This window comes from Stegodyphus dumicola, chromosome 1 (genome assembly GCF_044657685.1).
Source record: "Stegodyphus dumicola isolate Sdum_Otavi_A_Nest chromosome 1, ASM4465768v1".
Lineage (NCBI taxonomy): Eukaryota > Metazoa > Arthropoda > Arachnida > Araneae > Eresidae > Stegodyphus > Stegodyphus dumicola.
This window is the reverse complement of record NC_140768.1, coordinates 145,541,046-145,566,912: the sequence shown is the minus strand read 5'-3', so window position 1 is coordinate 145,566,912 and position 25,867 is coordinate 145,541,046. Positions and strand designations below refer to the sequence as shown.

The 25,867-nt window shown below is 34.8% G+C and overlaps 1 protein-coding gene across 2 annotated transcripts in view; it reads right to left on the bottom strand.

The window, feature by feature from the left end:
• Positions 1 to 25,867, bottom strand: part of FIG4 (polyphosphoinositide phosphatase FIG4) — a 136,075-nt gene that overhangs the window by 89,088 nt on the left and 21,120 nt on the right. For both annotated transcript variants that reach the window (XM_085821610.1, XM_085821614.1), the window contains exon 3: positions 8,055 to 8,178. In XM_085821610.1, coding sequence (XP_085677736.1) covers positions 8,055 to 8,178 — 124 coding nt within the window. The remainder of the gene's footprint in view (positions 1 to 8,054; positions 8,179 to 25,867) is intronic.

The following is a 25,867-nucleotide window of genomic DNA, read 5'->3' as shown; positions in this document are numbered from 1 at the left end:
TACTCATCAAAACTGCAAAAAGCTCCAGCTGCACTGCATCAGAAGCAGACATCACTGGACAACAGAAGTGGAGTTCTCCTCCTCCATGATAATGCCAGACCTCATATGGACAAAGCCATCAAGGAGGTGATCAAAACAATAAGCTGGATTCTGCCTCAACCACCCTATTGCTCGGATATCTGACTAACCTATTTTTGGGCATATATAACCACTTGAAGGAGCAGCAGATTCCAAAATGGTGGTGATATCACAAAAGCTGTAACACAATTTTTGAATTTCAGAAAAAAGGATTTTTTTAAAAAGGGCATTTATAAGCTTGTGTCTCATCGGGAACATGTAACTGGTGATTATATTGAAGAATGAAATGGGTGTTTTAAGATTTTCGTGGGCCGTTTTAGATGAGTGATGAAAACCACACGAACTTCCTTGGTTACCTGATGGTATTGCATGCCACTTTACATATACACAGTAGTAAACTTCAAATTTTACAGACAATATGATGGATTTTACTTTAGTCTTAATAGCTAAACATTTTATTTTTATAAATCCATGATATGTCATATCTAAATGCATCTTTTTCTCTGAGAATAAAAATCAGGAACTTAACTAGGATCAATAAAGAAATAGAGCATAGCCATGGTAAAGAGCTTCCTTCACCATGGCTATGCAGGATTGACCAGTAACACTAAAAAATGCTGCTGACCAGCAACACTAAAAAATGCTGATGCAGCATCAGTTTCCTTTGTGATGTTTATGTAGGATTAATCAGAAATAACACAGAGAGTTGATGGAACATCAGCTTCCTTTGTAAAAATAATGGAACATCCAAGGAAATTGCCAGAACATTAACTTCCATCACAATGGTTATTTAGGGTTAATTAAGAATGACAAACAATGCCGATGGAATGTCAGCTCCCTTTGTAATGGTTATGCAGAATTCACCAGGAACATTAAAGAATGCTGATAGAATATCAGCTTCTTTTGCAATGATAGTGCAGGATGACTTAAATATGAGCACTTCATACATGGTGAACACAAATTAGATCATTCCTTGATCACTGTCTTCAGAGATGGTATTATGAAGAGGATAAACACATAGGCTTTAATTAACTAATATTTTATTCGAACCTAAGTAGCATCTACTATTCACAGTTTTAAGCATTACAAAAACAATCTTCCCACGAAGATATCAGGCACCATTATTCTCTTAAATGGGTACCATAATTAAAGAATTTCTTTTTGTTTCCATTATTTAATGGCTTTACAAGATGAATACATAGGGAACATCAAAACCAACTGATGGCTTTCAAGAAGAATTGGCATACCAATGGAAAGAGAAAATATGCATTTTCTTTAATGCGTTTATCAGAGATCCTTTGTTTTTTGCTATAATACTGCAATTTTTCAATATAACACAGTGTAAAAGACGAAATTGCAGTTGAAAATATTACTGTAATTGTGATGAAGATGATTAAATAGGAATTTGCTGCAAACTGTCTCAAATTTAGTCTCTTAACTCAATAATGGTACAAAGATAATAATGGTACATTTTGTCTCCACGAAATCGAAGACAAAATTATCAGTTTCTACCCTGTGAGCTAGAAAATCCAACTTATTGGAAAAAATTAAAATTTTCTAATGCAATCTTTTTGGAAGAAATGGTACATTCTATTTGATTTAACAAATAAACAAACAAAAATTAAATCGAGTTATTAAAGTTGCATTACAATTTGCTTTTGCTGATTAAACTACAGAAAAAATTTTGTCGAAGAGCTATGCCAAAGTGCCAATAATTTGAATATCTTAGGGCAGTGGTTATAATTATGCAGAATAGTAAATTTGCATATCAAAGTTTTCTTTTCTTTTCTTTTTTTTTTTTTAAATATATCCTACTTTTTACATTGAATTTGGATCGCTTGCACATAAAGAACTAAACAAATTTTATCTCAAGAATTATTTAATTATGATTTCTTGAATACAAGACTATATATTTTTTAATATAATTACATAAAGAGAAAATAATGGCACATTGGGAAAATAACATACTCGTGTATTATCCCATTGACTGTAAAACCATATAACCATGAAAGTTGGAAAAGATTCCAAAAACGTTAGGCGAATCATTCCTGTGGAATTCTGAAGGAACTCAAGCTTCTTTCTTAAATAAACAATTAGTATTTTGCATGCTCCATTTTTGTGCTTCATAAAAGGTTTTCCATCGATTTGTACTAGATTGTTAGAACTTCCAATTTCACCAGAAGTTCTGTTTAAAATGTTGTAAAATTTCTGCAGATAAATGTTCCAATGTGTTAAGGTTTTGTCAGTCACATTCAGTTGACCATATTGTGTACATTAATACACACTTCTTTGTTGTTAAGATCCCAAAATTTTAAAAATAATTCACTAGCTGCTGTTCAGTAGAAGGTCCCAAATCTCAAATCTTAATCTTTTTTTTTTTTTTTTTTTTTTTTTTTTTTTTCAAAATAGAAGTAAAAAGTACAATAGCAGTTAATTTATATCCTAATTTATGAAAACAAAATAATACTTAGCAAAATTAATCAAGATTACATAAAATGAAAGCAAAACAGAAAAGTAAAATGGCATAAAAGTGTTATGCTTATTTATAAGTGGTGCTAAATTATGCTACTTGGCAAGGGTTTCATGGTCCACAGGATAACATATTAATACTGAAAATAATGTCAAACTGTGAAATAGTACTGGAAGAAAATTAAGAACTTGGTAAAATCACATCAAAGAATTTTACTCCCCCCTAAAAAAAGTACATATCCACCAACGAAATTACTTTGAAAGTAATGTTTATGCTCTTACAAAACAGAAAAAAATTAATTAAAAAAAAATGCTCCTTAGCAAAATAAAAACAATAAAGTGCTCAATTAAATCCATATGCTAATTCTGCCACTATACTTTGTGCACATTTGACAAGATTAATAACAGTACGAAAATTGCTATAATTGAAATTTTAGAATTAAAAGAGAATTCTCTGTTCTTTAGCCGTCTTTTCTTTACCATGTTTTCTAACATTAATGCTAGAAAAGTCTCCTTAAAAGTGTTATTTCAAGAATCTACCTGTTCACTGATGTTAAATACGCTGTTCTCACTGCATGGAACGTTGCATGTTGCGACTTGCCTCACTTGCCAGTAATATCAGATCAAGTCCATGAATTTTATCATGACAAGAGGCAATGGTCGCACCTGTCATTGACTTAAACCTTGGGCACTGTATAGGTAACAATATAAATTTGCTCAGCTGTCTCAATTTTGAAGGAGAATCCTAGAGGAGATGATATTAGGGGGACCAGAAAGTAATGTCGCTTTCTTACATTAAATTCAAATGAATACACTTTTAACAAGTTTTTATTTTTAATCAATATTATAACCATCCTTGCTATCAACAACCTTTTGCCGTCTAGTGTGCAGATTTTCAATCCCGGACCGATAAAAATCTATTGGTTTTTGAATAAAATATCTCGAGATGGCATTTTGCACATCATCCAGATTTTCAAATTTTTGCCACTAAGAAAATGTTGTAGGGATCAGAATAAATTGAAACCCGAGGGTGCGATATTGGGCGAGTATGGCGGGTGAGGCAGTAACTCCCACCCCAATTCATGAATTTTTTCTAGTGTTTGTCTAGCACAGTGCGGTCTTGCATTGTCGCTTTGCAGAATGACGCCTTTTCTGTTAACAATCGCCAGATATTTTTCGATTAAAGATTGGTTCACTCATCAATGCAATGTTCACACTAAAGGTCTGCATAAACAGTTTATCTAGGTTTCAGGAATTCAAAATGAACAATTCCGCGAATATTCGACCAAACGCACAGAAGAACCTTTTCGGGATGCAAACCCCTTTCATTTTGAGAGAGCCACTGCCTTTTGCGTTTTGGATTATCATATAGGACTCCTTTTTCGTGTCCAGTAATCAAAGGATCAAAAAATGGTTCTGTATGGTTCCATTGCGTATGATGGATCGGTTGGCTTTGTTCTCTTCAGACAGATTATAGGGGACCCAAACACCTGCTCTGCTTATTTTTCTAATCTGCTTTAAATGTTCTTGGATGGCCGACCAAGGTAGGTTAAGGGTGTTTGATATGAATTTGCTTTCGCTTCTGCCCTTAGCATATCGTTCTCTAATGTTGTTGGTCTTCCTGATCGATAGGAGTCAGAGAGATCAAAATTACGAGATTTGAACTTAAAAAACCATCTTTGGCATTTATGAGCGTCTAATGCACATGGGTAAACATCGCAAATGCTTTAGGTTGCAACTGTTGCGTTACTACCCTTGCGAAACTCAAAAAGCATACAATGCCAAATATGCTCCTTTGGTATTTGGCTGGCCTACAGAAAGAGGGTCTCCTACCCCTCTTTCTGCTTCACCAACCCATTACGAGAAATTTTTAATTAGCATGTAGATTTGGTCTGCTTTGGTTTATTTAACTATGGCAAAGCACTCGAAGGCTATCTGCCTAAGAGGAGGGATGCCTTTGTGGAGGACTTTTTAGGGAAAGTGGGTCATATACATGTTACGCATAGAGAAAAATCACCAAAAATGCCACACAGCCAGCCACCAAAGTTCAAACCCTAGACCAAATTACCAGTGTTCAGCATCAGTGTTACTACTCGGCCACTGGTGAGCATCTGCTTGGCACTTTGCAAAGCCACTACACAGTTACATACATCTACACCTTCTCTGAGATACAAAGTCAGGCTCAAGGCTACGACAGTTAGTTCATCTAACACCAAGCTGGCAGAGTGGTGAAATGCAAACGCACCAGCTACAAAATATATTTATGATGAAATGTAATATCTGAAAACATAATGGACAAATAATTTTTTTTATATTTGTTAACACCATAAATTCAAAATTAAAATTAGAAGATGCTGGATATACCTCCAAAAGTAAAGATTTACATATAAAGAAAAAACACTTGCTGAAATTCTCAATCTGTGCCTACGATAAAAACAGCATGGGCAGAAAATATTAAATAACTTTCTGGCATTATTAACCTTCTGTTATAAGTTATATTAAGTTATTAACCTTCTGGCAAGGCAGTACAGTCGAATCCGGTTAATTGGACCATCGGATAATCAGACCAGCCGCTTTTTCAGACCAAATCCTGAAGAACCGAAACAAATCCTATGTACATAAGCCTAATATTATTTGCTTATTTGGACCAAAATTCCATTTAATCAGACCAAAAAAAGTGAGAGCAAATAAGAAACAGAAGCCCTAAATCGGTCGCGTACAGTGGATGTACAGGTGGTCTGCGACATATGGGAGGAACTGTAGTTGCGGCTCCCTAGGTCTTTATCAAAGGTCAGAAATTCCTTAAAGTACATGACAAAAGCAAAACCGGTGGGAGGTGAACACGCACACCATTTTCTTTGACTTTTCTTTGACCTGTGCCTCTGAGTTTCGAGTAAATGAACATTAGAGTGTTCGGCTTCACCTGAAAGGAATTCCCGCCTGTCAATCATGATTAAAGTTTACACAAGAAAGCTATCATTTCATCCTTTGAATGGCGAGCATTTTATCTCTCTCTTGACCTCAACATCTTGAACCCGAAACAGTAAGGTTTCTTCAGACCACTTTAGTCAGTGAACTGCACGCATGTCTTGTCTCCCCTGCCAAAATGCCACGACGGGTCTTGACGTTAGCTGAAAAAAATTGGTTTCCTGGATAAGATCAAGCAACAACCACGAAACACTAGTCAGCGTCGGTCGGTGGAAATAACCGTATTGGCAAAGACTACAATTTCACACTTGATAAAACAAGAGAATGAGCTGCGAGAAGAATGGGCACGATGTGAAGGATGAGGAGGAACTTAAAAAAAACGGAAGCGTGAAGGCAGGGACCCAGATGTCGATGAGGCCCTTAATGAATGGTTTGCCATTGTTATTGGATGATTTGTGCGAGTAAACGGCCCAATGTTAAAATGCAAAGCAGAAATCGCTCAATTGCTGGGCCGCGATGACTTTAAAGCTACGGACGGTTGGTTGTCTCGATGGAAATCTAGATATAACATAAAATTCAAGAAAGCACATAGAGAGAAAGAAAGTGCTGATATTGCAAATGCTGAAGAATGGAAATCAACAAAACTGCCCGAGTTTCTTGAAAATTTTTCAGCAGATGACATCTACAATGCTGATGAGACTGGGCTGTATTATCGTGCTACACCGGACAGCTCGTCAAATTACAAACATGTTGCACTCTCTGGCTCCAAAAAAGGAATGGATTGCATAACTGTTTTGTGCTGCTCAAACATGTCAGAAACGGACAAGAGGAAGCTGTTGGTTACAGGAAAAAGCACTAAGCCTTGTTGCTTTAAAGGACTTGGGATGGAGAGTTTACCAGTTGTGTATCATGCGAACAGAAAGGTGTGGATGACCTCTGAACTTTTTAAAGAATGGCTGAAAGGATTGGGACAGACAGCTTCTACGCCAGTCGAGAAAAGTGCTGCTTCTTCTTGACAACTGTGCAGCACATCCTCGTTTAGATTGCTTGATGAACATCCAACTGGAATTTCTACCTCCCAGGACCACAGCTTTGGTTCAGCCAATGGACATGGGCATCATAAAAAATTTGAAGACTCTTTATCGTGCAACATTGGTTAATTACATCCTTGAAGCAATTGAAGAAAGTTTTCTGACCTCATCATCAAAAGCCAGTGAAGTCAAAGGTCAACATCTTACAAGCAACATTTGTGGCCGACAGCTGGCGAAAAGTGAGCAGTGAGACAATTCAGAACTGTTTTTCTCACTGCACTTCGTTTTGGAGATGGATGCGGACATGCTCATTGAAAGTGAAGATGATGATTTACATGTGGAACTTCGACAGGTACAGAATTAAGGAGAATTTTTATCCATTGAGAATGAGCTTCAATGCTACGATGAAAATGAAGATTACGACGCTGCAATCGTTGCTCAAGTTGCAGCAAAACACACGACAGCATTGGAAGACCAAGAAAGTGATGATGATGATGATGCCACTAATAAGTTGGTGCAAGTGACAACACAGGATGCAAGGAAATGCATTGAAACTTTGCATCGGCATTTCATGCAGGATGGAAACGAAGGCAGTCCCTGCTGCATTAGATGTTTGTAGCGATTTCATTCATGTGCAATCCATCAACAGAACGCATCAAATCACTTTGGATAAGTTCTTCAAATCTTGATTGGAACTTAAGAGATAAGATACTTGGTAAGAAATTGTTTTTATTGTGCTTTGCTTATTGAGTATCGTGGAGATTGTTTTTTAGAATTTGTTTCTAAATTAATTTTATCAATGAAAAAAGTTCGACTGTATTTCTTGTTTGTGCATGTATGCTTGTAAGATGTTGCCATATGTGTACCAACCATAAAGTTCATAATTACATTTTAGTGCATGATTTACATGTACATTTACTGTTTGCTACATATAGCACATCCCGTCTTACAACATAGAACATGTTCGTGTAATCAGACCAGACGCTTATTAGGACCAAAACGATCGCTTCTGGATGTGGTCTGATTAACTGGAATCAACTGTATATACTTACATACATACATATTGTTGCGTTCTATGAGCTCATGGATTTGGAGTGATCGATGACAATACTTGATGAAGACTCAAAACATAATTTATTCGTCAGTATTAGTTCAAAGGAGAGTCCTAGACACACGTTTACAGCTGTCAAAAACTACCATAAATACACTAAAACTATAAGCACACAGCCCCCCAGACTGCAACGGTGAAGACAGCTTCACGGGAAAGCAATAAAGTACAACTCCTGACTCGGTTCGATTGTGCTCAAGCTAATCTCGGAGCTCATGACACTACTAATGAACTCAAAATATTCTCCTACTCTGCAAGTTTAGGATTAAGCAGTTGTAGATTATTGGAGTTCTATTCTACAGTGTTCATAGAATAAGTGATTATCCCAATATGTATCACGCAGTTGTAAGAAAGTTGCACGATTTTCACAAAATCGCATGATCTCCATTACATAACAGTTAAATGACCATAAATATAAATAAAATAAATATTTTACACACCAACAATTCCAAATGAAGAAATTGTTCCCTTTAAATCAGTTACAAACTTTTGTCCTTGTTTGGATCTGTTGCCACCTTTTATTGTATTTAAGAGATCTCTGATTTCCCTTTTACTATATTCAACCTAAAGTAAGAATTAAAAATAACAATGTCATTAAAATTATATTTCCCACAATAAAATAAGGCACTGTAAAAATATAAATAATAAAAAATATCTATTTGATAAAATATAGTAAATATCAGCGTGCAGTTTACAAAAAACGTTACTTAAAAACATTTTGGTACTTGTTGCTTCTCAAGTACCTGCCAATACTCTGCAAATAAGCTAAATACAAGAAACAAAATATGTTAAATAACTTAATCTTTTTTTTTTTTTTTTTCCCAAATCACTGCTTAGGCATGAAAGTGCAAGTTGGCAAAAAAAAAAGCTGAACAACACGCGGACACAAAATTACACAAAAACTAATTGCGCACCAAAAAGTATTAAACATATACATAGTATAATTAAACTAAAATAATACTTGTACTTACTATTTTGCTATTCATTTTATCTTGTAAAAAAAAATCAATAAATCACCAAGAGATTGTAATGAATTAACCTTCTTTAAGATGCTCTTTATGTAACTTAATTTAACAGTTGATACATGAATACTGTACACAACATTACAACACACTAATATACATATTTATGTTATATATTACTGCCCATTTTCAGGCAATGACAAATTTTAGACATAACATATACATATATACAGTGGCGTAACTAGAACTCTTGGACCTCTATGCAAAAATTTTTCCTGGGCCCCCCTCAATAAATTTAATGTGCTTAAAAATAAAAATTAAAATTAAAATTTTTAAAAAGTTAAAAAAAATCAAGGATTTCACGAGCCAGTGTTTTTATGATGAATTTTATTACATCTGGATTATTTGTTAAAAAATAAAAGCACATCCTTAGGGAACCAGTTGAAAGGTACGTGACATGAAGAAAGAATAAAAAGGAAAATATTTTCCCTTGATCAACTGTGAAATTTGCTTTAGTCTGGGTATTTGATATCAGATGATTTTAATCAGTTATTTAAGACTTTTTTTGTGTGTGCGAGAGACAGACATTTCTCTCCTGTCACTGAGATACATACTGATAATAAATGAATAAGTCTATATAAAAAAAAAGGAACATGTCACGTAAAGTATAGCATTAAGAAAAGTAAGAAAGCTTAGTTTTACGGAGATTTTTATATAAAATCCAAGAGGTTTTACATAAAAATATGTTTTGAATTTTTATATAAAATCTGCAGCAATCTAAGTTTTTTTCGCTTAATTTAGCAAACTTAAATAACTGGTTATATTATAAAACATTGAAAACAATATATTCTGTGAAAATAGAAGAGAAACACGCCGTGTGAAACAAAATTAGTAACACAATAACCTTAAGTTGGGTGTAGATTTATGTTAAGATCTCAAACAATTTCTAGGGCAAGCAGGTTTAGGTCCCTCTTCGTCAGAAGTAAAGGAATCTACAAGACTGAAAAATAGGCATATTTTTCAATTGCGCCAAAATATGTGAAAATATTTATTTTTGAATGATTTTTTTACCAGGGTAACAACTTTTATTTTATAATACAGTCAAAAGTCGTTAATTCGGACACCCATAATTCGGAATGATCCATAATCCGGACATCAAAACTAAAAACTTTATGCGCATGCGCCACGTTGACACATGCGCAGAGGCGTTCACGCGTGCGCGTAAGACCTTTTACGACTGCGCATATGAGTGTGCGCAAGTGCAGAATACGTTTTCGCGTGCGCATTTTATGTATAATGGAAGTATAAGCTAAAATTATCTAATTATCTATTTCAGTTAATGTTGAAGATTGCGTTGTTCCTTAATTTTCGAATTGCATCCGGCTTATTATTTTTTGCAGACTGTAAGAGCAATTTTATAAAAGTAAGCTTAAACTTTCGATTATATCAAATAGAATTTCCGATATATATTTGTTAATATGTAAAGGATCTAAAGTGAAAGTATGTTTTGAAATCCGAAATCTGTTTATCAATTTCACGCTGCTCGGCGGCGGGCGCCTAATGAATTGGAAGTTGATTTGTCAGCACTATCCTTATCTTCAGCGCAGATGTTTTTATTTTATTTGGCTTATAATTCCTTACCAAATGTAGTATTTCATCTCGATATGCTCCGTCTTTGATATGATTTAAAACAACTTCCTCGTCATTATAATTCGCTTCCGATAGCGAAGAAAAGTGACACAGAGGTTATTGAAAACAAAAAAATTTCGATTGACAAATTAGTCGGTGTTCTTGACACAGCAATTATAGGACTTGAACGGCGGAACTTTGTAACTGAACAAGAAATTATGTCTGTTTAATAGAATTAAAGAGAAAATATTATCACATGAAACGAAGCAAAACTTAAACAACTTACATTGAAAGAAATGTTTAATAAAGTAAACAAATAAATATTAAGCTTTTTCTTTTTGAAAATTTTGATACCCTTTAGATCATAATTGTTCTTTATTTCATAAATTACGGTTTCATATTTTTAATTTTAGAATTTCTGCATGCCGTCTTACGAGATTTAAACTGATGATCTATAATCCGGAAAAATCGATAATCCGGAATCGCCGAAGTCCCGACGAGTCCGGATTAACGACTTTTGACTGTATTAGCTATAATTTTATGAAAGCTCCTTGCCTTCATTTCCGAAAACTCTCGAACATAGTCAGAAAGATAAATTTCTTTAGGTGTATCTTGCTCTATAGAAATTAGAGCACGATTTGTCAGCCTAGTCTCCGTCATAGAAGATCTTAAACAAGTTTGTATGTATTTTAATTTTGAAAAATATCTCTCTCCACTTGCAACTGTTATAGGAAAGGACAGCAAAATTCGAAGTTCCACTCCAGTATATTTGGAAAACATTCAAGATTTTATACATATTTTAAAATGACAAGGGGCTCCGCTCCAGGAACGATGTATTTTGACAGATCTTCCAGTTCATCACAAAGTTCCGAAGCGTTCAGATTACTCGAATGTTTATTTGTGAGTTTCAATTTCTAGTCTTTGCGTCTATTCAAAAGTTCTCTGAAAGATGTTTGAGGGTACTTACGTCAAACAGGAAACTGCACCATAGTATGCTCTGTATTCCCGAGTAAGTTCAAATCTTTCTTCTACAGAACGAATAGCAATGTCTAACGTGTAGAAATACAGTTCTACTTTAAATTCCTCTTCCAACACTTAGTATGTTTTCATATGAAGCCTCGTACCCAAACAATCTACGTCGCCTTAGGGTATGATGGACTGGCTAAAGGAAAGGTAGATTTCTAATGTTTCTGCCATTTAATTTTCTTCGGAGATGAAATCTATTAAATTATTATTTAAATTATTAAATTATTATTAACACTTCTACAACTTTCTAAATATGTTTTCTCATTCTGCAGAGCTCCGACAGCTGACTGCAGATTCGTCTTTATACTTTGCAGAATTTACTCGTGTGGTTTACATGAATGAGTATATCATGCCAAATAGCAACTGAGACAAGAAATTTTAAATTTTGTCTGCCGAGGATGACGCCAAATGCCATAAGAAACTAGAATAAATATTTTTAGCAAGCTATAATAATACAGAGTAAATTTCCTTCACAAATAAAAAAAAAATTAAAATGTAAACAATGATTTGTGTTAATTTTTATTTACTTTTTGTTTAAACCTTTAAAAAATTTTGCAGAATTTGTAAAAAAAATGGCTCTTTCTGTAACGTTATTTTATTGGCAATAAAACACTGAATAAGATGAAAATAATAGAATAAGAGCAATTAACTTTAAAAATTTCTACTTAATTAACCAATCAGACAAAATATTCTGCTTCTGTGCTATGATTCGGGGGAGGGAGCGCCATATAAGTTATCCATGAAATAAATAAATAATGAAAAAAAAAAATGAATAATCAAACTAGAAACAAGACAAGGGTAAAGCCAGTGAGAAACTTACTGCAAGTAAACGGCTAGAGGGGCAAAATTAGTTCATACGAAGTTTACAAAAAAATCTGAAAGCTTTCATGTTTTACGTTACGCCCAAAGGGGCATTTTTTTAAAGTTTCGTGTGCTACTTTTATTTATTAAATATCATGTTCTTCCCGCTTAAACCATTAAATTAAATTCAATGGCAATATCGCATGAGCATATCTTTAGAATTTCCGATACACAGTCTCGCGCACTAGCGATAATTTTTTTTTTTTTTTTTTCCCCCGTACAAAATTTTTATTGCTTCCTTTGAAATCGTTGAGTATCTTAATCAAAAACACGTTAAAGAGTTATAAAATATGAAATCGATAATAAAACAAATTTCAAATTCCAAGTTCAGGCTTCCAGATGCCCATATTTGGTGCAAGATTACATGATTCAAAATTGGATGGTTCTAGGTACCGTGGTTTTACCCCAATGCGAGAAATATAGATACGTTTATGCAGATTTTTCATTATTTTATTTCTTTAAATATAACACAGGGCTGTAATATTTAGTGGCAACAATTTTAAAAGTGAAACGATATTTATAGTGAACCAACGCAAAATGCCAAAACGAAATTAATAGCCTTTTTGGGCTAAAAATTTAGAACTTTTAATGTGAAAAATCTAGCGCAAATGTAGCTAAGATTGATCAAATTTAAATTTTTACAATTTATTGTTTATACTATCAGGAGAGAGTAATATGCTTGTGAAAATGATTATTGCAACCAGTATAAATATTTAACGAATAAAAATTATGCAAAATAAATTAATTTTTAGTCCAAAAAACGTGCAATTTGCTCTGTCGGACTATTATTTTTGTTTCGGCATTTTGCGTTGGTTCACTATAAATGTCCGATTCACTTTTCAAATTGTTGCCACCCAATATTATCGCCCTGTGTTATATTTAATGAAATTAAATACGGAAGAATCTTCCTAAACGTATCTATATTTCTTGCATTGGGATAAAACAACGGTACCTAGAGCCATTCAATTTTGAATAACGTACGTTTCCACCCGAATATGGGCATCTGGAAGCCCAAATTTGGAATTTGTTTTATTATCTATTTCATATTGTGTAAAACTTTAACGAATTTTTGATTAACAAACTCACCGATTTAAAAGTGAGCAATGGCAACACTCTACGAGGAAAAAAAATCGCGCGGAACTGTGTATCGGAAATTCTAAAGATATGCTGATTTTAAAATTATTTTGCGACATTGCTGTTAAACTGAATTTTATGGTTTAAGTGTAAAAAACATGATATTTAATAAATAAAGGTAACACACAAAACGTTAAAAAAACGCCCCTTTAAACGTAATTTAAAATCTGAAGCTTTTCAGATTTTTTCTGAATTAATGCTATATTAATTTTTATTTTTAATATAGCATTAATTCAGATAAAATTCATTTTACTTTTTTAAATGTTTTTATTATATTAATTTCCTGAACTAAAATCTGGAAGGATTAATGTAAAAATTCATTACAATAAGTTTCTGATTAACTAGCTTATGTAATGTATGTAGTTTCTGTGTGATTAATCTTTGCCGAGATAATCCGAAAAAACATACAAGTATTTAAAGGTTAAAATTATGCACTATGATATTTATTAAACCTGGGCTTAATTTAGGAACTAAAGGTGTCAGAGTCCTACTGTAAGCCATCAAGAACAGTGAATGAAAAATGATTACAAAAATAAAACAAGGAATAATTAAAATCAAATAAAATGTAAAATTAAAAGGTATGTTTTAATTTTAAAACTAATGGTATATAAAGAAATAATAAGCAAATCGTAAAACTTATATGAATATTGAAACAAATGAAAAGTAAGAAAATTAGTAAGATAGGATGTGAACGACAAAAGAAAAAAAGATATTGAATACACACATTTACATAATAAACACACATATACAAGCAAAAACATATCTCGGGCAATTTGGAATTTATATTTTTTTGACTTTTACACCTGTTATCGAATTTAATATTGCTTCATATTTAGGTTTAGTTTTTGGTATCATTTTAAAATTCAAGGATAATGCAAATTTAGAGTATACAGAAATAAACACTTTAATTTAATGATAAAAGAATGGATTGGATTGGATTATTTAATTATGGCAAAGCACACGAGGGCTATCTGCCTAAAGGGAGGGATGTCTTCGTGGAGGACGTTTTAAGGGAAACTGGCTCGTATACACGTTACACATGGGGAAAACCACGAAAACACCCATGCAGCCAGCCCGTTTGCGGGATTCGAACCTCGCACCGAACTACCAGTGTACAGCGCTCGGCCGTTGGTGAGCAATAAAAGAATGAAAGGACATAAGAAAAATTTGTATTTTAGGCAGAATTACAGCTATAAAAACCGAAGATAATGGAATTACAGATATTTAAACATACATAAGCACAAAAATTGACAATTAATAATAATCTTAATATTAATGTATTGCATTACTTTCCTGTCAATTACAATTTATGCTGCAGTATAGTTTTCATTGTTTCTAAGCCGTATAATTAAATTCTCAAATAAGAATGTTTCAAAAATATTTTAAATGTATGCAATAAAACACGAAAAGCATTAATATAAAGTTTTCAATAATTTTAGACACTTATTTCGTTTGTTAAACGAATTGTTTATGTTTTGAATTATTGGAGTTCAGATTTGCCGATGAATTTGCAGTTCGAAGACATTAGACATTAAAAATACATATCAAGAACTTTAAAAAAAAAAAAAAAATCATGTTTGCATCATCTCTTAGACAATATACACAGAATATGTGAACTATTTCATCTGCAATCTTTTCTCCTGAAAAACAACTTCTGTTTCGAATTCATACATATCCTTATCAGAATACCTTTCTTCAAGCCAAGAGTAATTCGTTTAACAGATGTTTTCTAAAATTAAGCCGCAAGACAATAAATGATATTAATGCATATCAATCGACATAATGGACCTACTTTAACACTATTTAGTTTCTATGAATTATCATGAAAGACCTCAGATTTTCCTGTTTTTACATTGATTATAAATTAAACCCTATTAATTTTCTTTTTATCTTTATAATTAATTTAATGACAAAAGTATGAAAAATAAAATAGAAATCTCTATGAAAAGTTTTCGTATCTTGGTATTAGAAGTTTAGTTTAGCAAAATCGGGGATCACCCAATTTTTGAGTGTTGTTTAAATGACAATTTGGTTTAAAGTACATTTGCTTTGCTCTTTATTTTGTAATTGCTTTTGAATTTCGGATTTGCATATGATGGCTTTAAACCAATTTTTTTTTTTTTGAAAGGTCAATTTGCATAATGAAAAGTTTTATGATTTTTTTTTGAGTAGTCAATTTGGCACAATGTTATGTTTTATTCTTTTTTCCAAGTGTTTCGAAAGCGTGTAGAGAAAATTCTCGTACATTTCAGATTCAATTTTTCGGTTTTATATGAATGTTAATGTCTTAAATGAAAATTTAATTGATTCTTTTTACGGTTTTAGATATCAAATGAACCAGGACAACGAAATATGTTTTCAGAACGTATTAATCGACTATTATGAAGCTTTAATTCATTTTCTCCTGATGAGTTCTGAATTAGAGTTTCTGTAAAAGGAGAATAATTTTTATAATTTTGTATGTTTTCCCTTTTGCATTTTTATTTTTCGAGTTTGTGCTACTATGAATTCTTATTTTAAATTTGTTTAGATATTGTGTTGAAATGGAAATTTTAAAATTAAACCTTCCAAGTTTCAAGTTCCCAGAAATGTTTAATAATTTCTAGTTAAACTTATTGACACTAATGTATATTTGAAGATGAGTACTCTGTCGCATAGATTCTAAAATTAGCATAAATAAATACTCGTTTAGGAAACAAGTACAGTCAAAAGTCGTTAATTCGGACACCCATAATCCGGAATGATCTATAATCCGGACCTCAAAGCTACAAACTTTCTGCGCATGCTTCGCGTTCACGCATGCGCACAGGCGTTTACGAGAGCGCGTAAGACCCTTACGGCTGCGAATATGTTTGTGCGCATGCGCGTTTAATGTTTAACGGAGTTATACGCTAAGCTAAAGTTATCTAATTCAGTTAATGTTGCAGATTGCGTTGTTCCTTAATCTTCGAATTGGATCCGGCTTATTATTTTTTGCAGACTGTTAGAGCAATTTTATAAAAGTAAGCTTGAACTTTCGATTATGTCAAATAGAATTTCCGATATATATTTACTACAAAGCGAAAGTATGTTTTGAAATCCGAAATCTGTTTATCAATTTCATGCTGCTCTGCGGCAGTGGTGGGGGCAGAAACGTCATTATTAGATTATGATAGATTAGAAAGATTATGTCAAATAGAATTTCCAATATATATTTACTTGTAGGGTTTATATTTATTTTAACTAACATTTATTTTAAGTTTAAACTATCTTTCCTGTCAAGCCTTACTTTCCCCTGGAACTGCCAATGCCAGAATATGTAAATTTTAGTACAACGCGCAAGGATTCAAATTATCAGCGGAAGTATTATGATTTAAATAGGAAGGAAACGAGTTCGGTGTGATATTCTTACTTCACGAGCGCGGAGGTAGTTAGCGAGAAATTGAAGAACCCCGCGTTTCGGCCTATGTGCTTGGCGGGAAGTAGTGTTAATCGTCCAAGTGAGCTTCAAGTCTGCTGAATTAGCAGCGGTATTGTAAAACGCGGTGAGTTAGTTATTTTAGAGAGCCTCGTAGTTAGAGTCTTGTCTTTAGTTTCTTTTCAGGTTATTATTTTTATTTGACTGCCGAGTTGGCACAGTCTGCGAGCGTCAAGAGCACGCAATTGTAATTTATTACGTTGAATAAAAAGGGACTTAAACCCTTCACAAGACTCTATCTTTTATACAGTTTTCACAGTCACCCCTTGGTTGCGTGCAAGTTGGAGGCGCGCAACGTTATTTTGGCGCCTGAACACTTATCGAACTGAAATGGCCGAAAATTGGATGGAAGCCGCTGGACAACACCAAGAAATGACAAGCCAGTTAGAAGGATTTGGATACCTGGTCCAGACTTTGAGAGCATCAATCAAGCCAAACGTCCATTTCGACGGAAAAAATTCGGTGGCGGTATTTCTAGAAGGTCTAGAAAACCACTTTCAGCTCTACCCTGTGCCTGAAAGACAAAAAGTTGCCATCGCCACATCAGCACTAAGAGGACATGCCGCGCTATGGTGGAAAAACATAGGCAAATTTTTATTAGGGGAATTTGGCAGCCAGACATATATATTTGAAAATTTCAAAAAATCGTTAGTAAAGGCCTTCCCCATAGTGAAAGATCGCGCACGGCTGGAAGCCGAACTATATAGTTTCTATCAACGGGATACAGCAGAATTGACGGACTTTATTCTACGAAAAATCAAGCTAACGGATATGCTGTATGGAAAGAAACCCGATGCGGAGATTATTGAAATAATATTACCAAGATTGTTACCCGCTGTTCAAGACTACTTTGAAATTAGAAACCCAAGCACATTGCAGGAGCTTTTCGAATTGGCGGTGAAGTTTCAAAATCGCAGAATAGCGGAAAAAGCGAGAGGGGAAACATATTCTCAAAGTACCCGAAGGAAATCTTCAAAGGAGGAAACCAGAAATGGAAATCGCTCTTATTGGGGAAAGAACTATCAAGCTAACGCATCGAAACTCGAAGGTCAAGGCCCAAAAAGAAAATTTGAAAATAAACATCCTCGTACCCAGAAGACACAGATTGAAAGGAAAGCTTTAAACGACTAGAGGGGCCTGTGAAAGGGAGGGTCCAGACCCCGGAAGTTTTAAAAAAAACCCTCAAATAGACATTTAAATACGGTCATCGTAAAAAACTCACAGCTACCAATTATACAAGTCCTGGTTGGCGATGTACCAGTAGAAGCCCTCATCGATACAGGAGCAGAAGGAAATTTTATGAGTGAAAATTTCTTCAAAAAGAATTTTTATAGGGTACGACTATTTAAAACCAAAAATACGGAAATTATAGCGGCGCAAGGAAAAACATGTCACTGCATCGGGAAATTATCATTAAACTTACAGGTAAAAGAGGAAAGTCTCAAAGTATTAATTTTTGTGGTGAAAGATCTGCAACACTCTCTTATTTTAGGTATGGAGTTTTTAAGGGCTGCGAGGGCCAAATTAAATTTTCAAGATAGTTCCGTGGTGTTGGTGGACCAGAGGGTGGTGGAACCTGTGGAGACACCTCAAGTGGACCGTAGCCATCTGAATGACCATGAAAGGAAAGCAATACAGCAAGTGGTGAGTAATTTTTCTCATTTGTTTTCAGAAAAACCAGGAAACTGCCAAATAGTGACGCACAAGATTCAATTAAATGCCGGAAAACCTTGTAAGACTAAGCCATACCGTTATGACAAACAAAAAGACTTAATCATCGAAGAACATATTCAGGAGATGTTAAAGAATAAAATAATAACGCCCATAAATAGTGAGTACGCGAGTCCAGTCGTACTATGTAGGAAAAAGAACGAGTTTCCTCCTTCGGATAAAAGGGCTTGGAGGTTTGCTATTGATTACAAAAAACTAAATAGTATTACCAAATTTCCAGTTTACCCTTTGCCGGTTATAGACGAGATCATTAGACAGATCAAATCGACAAGATATATGTCTACTTTGGACTTAACGTCTGGCTACTATCAAATAGCTATGAGACCCGAAGATATACATAAAACTGCGTTTATAACAAAATCGGGCACTTATGCATTTTTACGCATGCCTTTTGGGTTGTGTGGGGCCCCATCAACATTCCAGAGAGCTATGGACATTGTTCTAAAGCCTGTCCTAGGAAAATCAACTTTAATTTATCTAGATGATATAATTATAACGAGTAGTACGTTGGAACAACACATTAATGACCTCGAACAAGTTTTTAAATTATTAAAAGAGGCCGGTCTTACAATTAACGCCTCAAAATGCAAGTTCGCAACTAAGGAACTTAAATATCTCGGTTATAAAATTTCGCAAAAGGGTATAGAAACGCAAGATTCAAAAATAAAAGCTATTAAGAATTTCCCACCGCCCAACACCGCCAAAAAACTTTCTTCTTTCCTTGGATTATGTTCTTACTATCGATCTTTCATAAAAGATTTCGCTAATATTGTTGAACCACTCTTAGTAATCAAAAGAAAAAGGGCTAAATTTACGTGGACAGCGGAAGCTAACACAGCTTTTGAAAGATTAAAAGAAGCGCTTATTAATGCCCCTGTTTTAAAATTCCCGGAGGGGGACGAAAATCTGGAAATTGCAGCAGATGCGTCAGACTATGCGGTGGATGCGGTTCTTATGCAAAATAACCATCCGCTGGCATTTTTTAGTAAAACGTTGAATCAGACACAAAGGAATTATACAGCTACAGAAAGAGAAACATTAGCCGTATTAATGGCTGTACACAAATTTCGAGTTTATTTCGGCAAATCGCCAGTAACAGTCTTTTCGGATCATGCGGCTGTTGGTAGACTTTACTCGGGGAAAAACCTAACGCCCAGGTTAATAAGATGGGCTTTAAAACTCCAAGAATATAATATCACAATAAAATATAAACCGGGTAAGGAAAACAATGTAGCTGACGCACTTTCTCGTATAAAACTGGACGATGAAGGAAATGAACTTAAATGCGCTGTGTTGACTTCAAAAATTTTAGATTCTAGAGATACGGTTATTACTGAACTGAAAGCTGATCCTGAATTTGGAAATATCTATGCTTATTTGAAAGACCCCGAAAGCTTTGAGCACACAGATATCGAGGCGATAAGAAATAGAGCAAAAAACTATGAAATAATAGATAATTTATTATTTTATACGAAAACAACAAACGAAAATCTTGAGTATAAGCCAGTCATCCCAGCCTCGCTTCGATTAAGCATTTTGAAGGAGTTGCACGAAGAAAAAACAGCGGGCCACCTAGGGGTCAGAAAGACTATAAAAAGGGTACGCGAGGCGGTATATTTTCCGCAATTATACAAAATAGTAACGGCGTATGTCAGGTCCTGCAATCAATGTCAGTTAATAAATGATATTAATTACAGCCCGGCCGGGTACTTAAATAGCATTCGCGCTACATTTCCGAATGAAATTTTAGGCATAGATCTTCTTGGTCCCTTTCCCCAGAGCGAGTTAAATAAAAATCGTTTTCTTTAGTAGATCATTTTTCAAAATGGATAGAAATTGTTCCACTTAAACGCGCGTCAGCCAAAACAGTCGCAGATGCATTCTTACACAGATACATTTTAAAATACTGTGCACCGATAAAAGTCATTAGCGATAACGGAAAACAATTCATTAGTCAAATATTTGAAAACATATGCAATGGACTTGGCATACGCCATATCAAAATGGTTCCGTATAGACCACAAGCTAACATAGCAGAAAGAGTTAATAAAAATATAGTAAAAATAATTCGCAGTTACGTGAGCACACATCACAAGCGCTGGGATGGCTACATAAATGAATTAGCTTATGCTTTAAGAACGGCAAATCATGATACTACGGGAAAAACTCCAGCAGAATTATTCTTAGGCCGAAAATTAATTACGCCTTTAGATAAATTATTCTTTGTGCAACAAAGAGAGCAGGAGTTTAAACAAAAAGATGTGCAAAAGTTGATTGATCAGGCGCTTAAAAGCTCGGATACGGCAAGAAATAGGCAGAAACTATATTACGATAGAAAACGCCGTGAAGCAGATTTTAAAGTTGGAGATAAAGTATTGAAGCGGAAATTTTCTTTATCAAGTGCCCCAGACAATTTTATGGCAAAGCTAGCTCCAAAGTTTGAAGGCCCCTATGTAATTCAGGAAATCAAAGGAGTAGTCTTATATCTTAAGAACGAGAGAGGGGAAATCTGTAAAGCAAGTCCCGACCAGGTGAAAAAATACTATAATCCAAATGATTTTGAAATCCTTAAAAGTTTCTTGCAGGACTCAAGTCTAAACGAAATAGAAGGTCCAGAGACAACAACTATTCCACCACCCAAGAAACAGAGAACTGAAGAGAGACCTAGCACTTCTACAACCTGGACGTCGGTATCAAAAAGAAAAAATAATTTTCAAACTCCAGCGTTTAAGAAAAACAAAAATACAGATGCACCGGGTAAAGAAACCGTGGTAAAGAGAAAAACACCACCTACAAAGGATAGCAGGAGAAATTACACATCAAGGAGAACGCGCACACGGCCACAGAGTCAGGTGCCAGCAAGGCCGCCGTTCCGGAAACTGAAACGACAACAGGAGGCACAAAAATACGACGAACAGAAGAAATTCAAGAAGGACTCCAGACCGCAGGACGTCAAGACCAGCCGTCCCAGGGATAAACGGAAATGCCAACAACCAGACGATTACTCCGCCAAGAGGCCAGCATGTAGAGGACGCAAAAGAAAAAGTCAGGTGGACGACACTCGGAGGGCAGTAAGGAGAAGATTAACATCCATGAAACCTCTAACTTGGGACCAATTCTGCCAAAAACGAATGACGGAGTTTCAAGCATCGAAAACTCAAAGATAAGTTAAAACCTTCTATAAATTTTTTTTTTCTCTTTTGTTCCGAAATGTTATGCATAAGTACGAAGTTCTATGTTTTGACGAAAGTCAATATGTCTCGGTTGAGACTTAGTTTTGTTTTACTTTATTTAGCTAAGGCAAAAGTATTATTTTCTTTAAGTGTAAAAGCTAAAAACAAGCATTTTCTGTTGGTCGAAAGACTAATTCTGTTATGTTAAAGCCAAAATTTGGCCGAAGATAAAAATAACTTCGTATTCTTGTATTAATAAGAATTTTAGTTTCAGTGCCGCCAGCTTGGCGAAGATTCAGTAAAGTAAAAATTTATTTTCTCTTATTCATTTTATGGTAAATTGTAAGAATCATATGTATTAAAATTTTGTAAATGTACGTAAATACTTGAATGTTATGTAAAAGTAGAATTTAGTCTAGAAGCATAAAATTGTAGATGCTAAAAGTGAATGCTTAAAAGCAATGAAGTCAAAATTTAAGTATTAAATTGCAGATAAAGTCATGCTTTAGAGCGAAAGCCTGCATGTTTAAAGATGAATGAGGGGGAAGTTAGAATGAATGTGTTTTGTAGGGTTCTCCACCTACATTTGAATTTTTAAGAATATTAAAGTAGCTCATTGAGTTGTAGAATGTCGAGTAAGGTGTGTCTATTTGGTCGTTGAATTCTAACAAATCATGGTGGTTAGGGGAAGTGTTGTAAGACTAAAACACCAATATTCCCGTTTGACACCACACACGGTGGAGAGCCAGGGTAAAGTTAAATTAATGCTTGAAAAATTGAATGAATGTGAAGTAAGCAATAACTAAGAAAAACGAATCGTTTAAAAACAAAAATTTATTGTGTCAAGAAAGTGTAAATTATAATGTATGTAGAAAGATACTGATACTTATTCCTTCCAGATGCTGGAAGGAAAGACCAAGATTGATTGATGAAGTCCAGGAAAAGTTGCTGTAAGAAGAGAGCTTTATAACGAGCAACAGAATTGTAGTATACAATTTGTTACATAAGATTTTTTCTGTGTAAACGAGGTTCTCGCCAGTTAGTTCAGAATTAGAGAAACTTACAACAGGTCGTTTGTAGGACCTGCTTCCAAGTTTTCCAAATTCTGGCAGCGGCAAATGTAGGGTTTATATTTATTTTAACTAACATTTATTTTAAGTTTAAACTATCTTTCCTGTCAAGCCTTACTTTCCCCTGGAACTGCCAATGCCAGAATATGTAAATTTTAGTAGAACGCGCAAGGATTCAAATTATCAGCGGAAGTATTATGATTTAAATAGGAAGGAAACGAGTTCGGTGTGATATTCTTACTTCACGAGCGCGGAGGTAGTTAGCGAGAAATTGAAGAACCCCGCGTTTCGGCCTATGTGCTTGGCGGGAAGTAGTGTTAATCGTCCAAGTGAGCTTCAAGTCTGCTGAATTAGCAGCGGTATTGTAAAACGCGGTGAGTTAGTTATTTTAGAGAGCCTCGTAGTTAGAGTCTTGTCTTTAGTTTCTTTTCAGGTTATTATTTTTATTTGACTGCCGAGTTGGCACAGTCTGCGAGCGTCAAGAGCACGCAATTGTAATTTATTACGTTGAATAAAAAGGGACTTAAACCCTTCACAAGACTCTATCTTTTATACAGTTTTCACAGTCACCCCTTGGTTGCGTGCAAGTTGGAGGCGCGCAACGTTACATACTAATATGTAATTTGTATCTACAAAGCGAAAGTATGTTTTGAAATCCGAAATCTCTTTATGAATTTCACGCCGCGGATTGGAAGTTGATCTGTCAACACTATCCTTATCTTCAGAGCAGATGTTTTTATTTTATTTGGATTATAATTCCGTACTAAGTTTAGTATTTCGTCTCGATGTACTCCGTCTTTGATATGATTTAAATCAAGTTCCTCGTCATTATAATTCGCTTCCGATAATGAAGAAAGTGACCCAGAGGTTATTGAAAACGAAAACATTTCGATTGACAAATTAGTCGGTATTCTCAACAGCAATTATAGGACTTGAACAGCGGAACTTTGTAACTAAACAAGAAATTATGTCTGTTTAATAGAATTAAAGAGAAAGTATTATCACATGAAACGAAGCAACTTACATTGAAGGAAATGTTTAATAAAGTAAACAAATAAATATTAAGCTTTTTCTTTTTGTAAATTTTGATACCCTTTAGATCATAATTGTTCTTTATTTCATAAATTACGGTTTCATATTTTTAATTTTGTAATTTTTGCATGCCATCTTACCAGATTTAAACTGATGATCTATAATCCGGAAAAAATCGATAATCCGGAATCGCCGAAGTCCCGACGAGTCCGGGTGAGTGAGTGAGTGAGTGAGAGATTATGGCGCAAAACCGAAGTTGATTATAGTGCGCCCAACGCGAGATGGGGTGAGTACAATTGATGAAATTAAAATACAATAAATAAAAACAAGTAGACAAATGTGTCAAATCCAGAGGATGAAGTCATATAAATTCAAGACACAATTCATTTAAAATTCAAGACACAATTTTCAAAACAAATTACATTAGGTGATAAAAGCCAGTCTCTTTTAAATAATAAAATAAATTACAATTCACCTCCCTTCCGATTAAACGGTCGAGAGGTAAGTCACAGCTATTAAAATACTTCTGACGAAGATTATTAAAATATGGACACTCAATTAAAATATGACGGACAGGTAGACAAACATTACAATTTGAACAAACAGGCTCATTCTCTGCTTTTAAAAGGTAGCCATGTGTCACTCTTGTGTGACCAATTCTGAGGCGAGTCAAAAGAACTTCTTCTTTACGATTTCCAGCAAAATCCCAATGCTCAATTCTAGGCTTTACATATCTTAACTTGTTTTGACGCTGAACATCCCAAAATTGCTGCCATTTTTTTCGTATCTTCTTTTTCACAACACAACAGATGTCTCCAAAAGGGATGAGGCGATTGGACAGTTCAACAGCAGATTTGGCTGTGATATCTGCCAGCTCATTCCCTTTAATTCCCACATGACCGGGAACCCAGCAGTACAGAATTTCATATCCACGACTCGTTAGGTTTATATGTATCTTGAGAACATCCACTATGACTGGGTTTTGAGTGTTAGAAAAAGCTTCTAAAGATTTCAGTGCACTATAGGAGTCTGTATAAACTATAAACTTTTTGTGGCAGAGCCTAGAGATGTACAAAAGACAATAATATATTGCAGTTAATTCAGATGTTAAGACAGAGGAGGCATGGTGCAAGCGTCTGCCCTCCATGTGGTCTTCAATTACAAATGCCATCCCGACATGATCTGTTGACTTGGATCCATCTGTATAAACTGGAAGATAACTGCTATATTTGTGCCTGTGCTCAGCGAAGAGTTGTCTATAAATGATGTCATTGGTGCTTGCCTTGACGTGATGCTTGAAAACATCAAGAAGCTGAATCCGTGCATTTTCCCAAGGTGGGAATTCAAAATTCTGTACTGCTTGGGGGCGCATATCAGAGAGGGAAAGTTCCTCAATGATAGGGCGAACTCTTAAAGGAAAGGTAGGAACACAGGATGGACGTGTTTCAAATAAAGTGTTACACACATCATCAAGTAAGTACAGTTTATTGGGATGTTCAGGTTGTGATAGAATATTAAAATATTGCAATAGGGACAATTGCTCACGCCTCAGATAAAGTGATGGTTCGTTAGAGTCAACATACAGGCTCTGGACAGGAGAAGTTCTGAAAGCTCCTGAACAAATCCGCAAAGCTTGATGGTGAACAGGATCGAGTTTTAACAAAACTGATGACCGAGCGGATCCGTAAACAACTGAGCCATAATCCAGTCTAGAGCGAACCAGGGCTCTGTAAATGCGAAGCATGGAGCAACGCTCTGCACCCCAGGAGGTGTTCGCCAACACTTTTAAAATATTTAGTGTTTTTAGACACTTCTTTCTCAGGTTTAAAACATGAGGAAGGAAAGTCAATTTCTGGTCGAACGTCACTCCTAAAAATTTTACTTCGGGCGCAACTGGAATAATTGAACCATTGAGATATAACTCAGGTTCAGGATGGAGACCTCGCTTCCTACAAAAGTGCAAACACACAGTTTTTTGTTTGGAAAAAGTAAATCCCTGTTTGTTTGACCATTCTTGGATCTTATTCAGAGCTATCTGCAACTGCCTCTCTACGTATCTGATGTCTGCCCCTCGACAGCTAATCTGCAGATCATCAACATATAGGGATCCTAAGATGGTGGAAGGAAGTTCTTTTAGTACTGAGTTTATTTTTAAACTAAACAGGGTTACACTAAGCA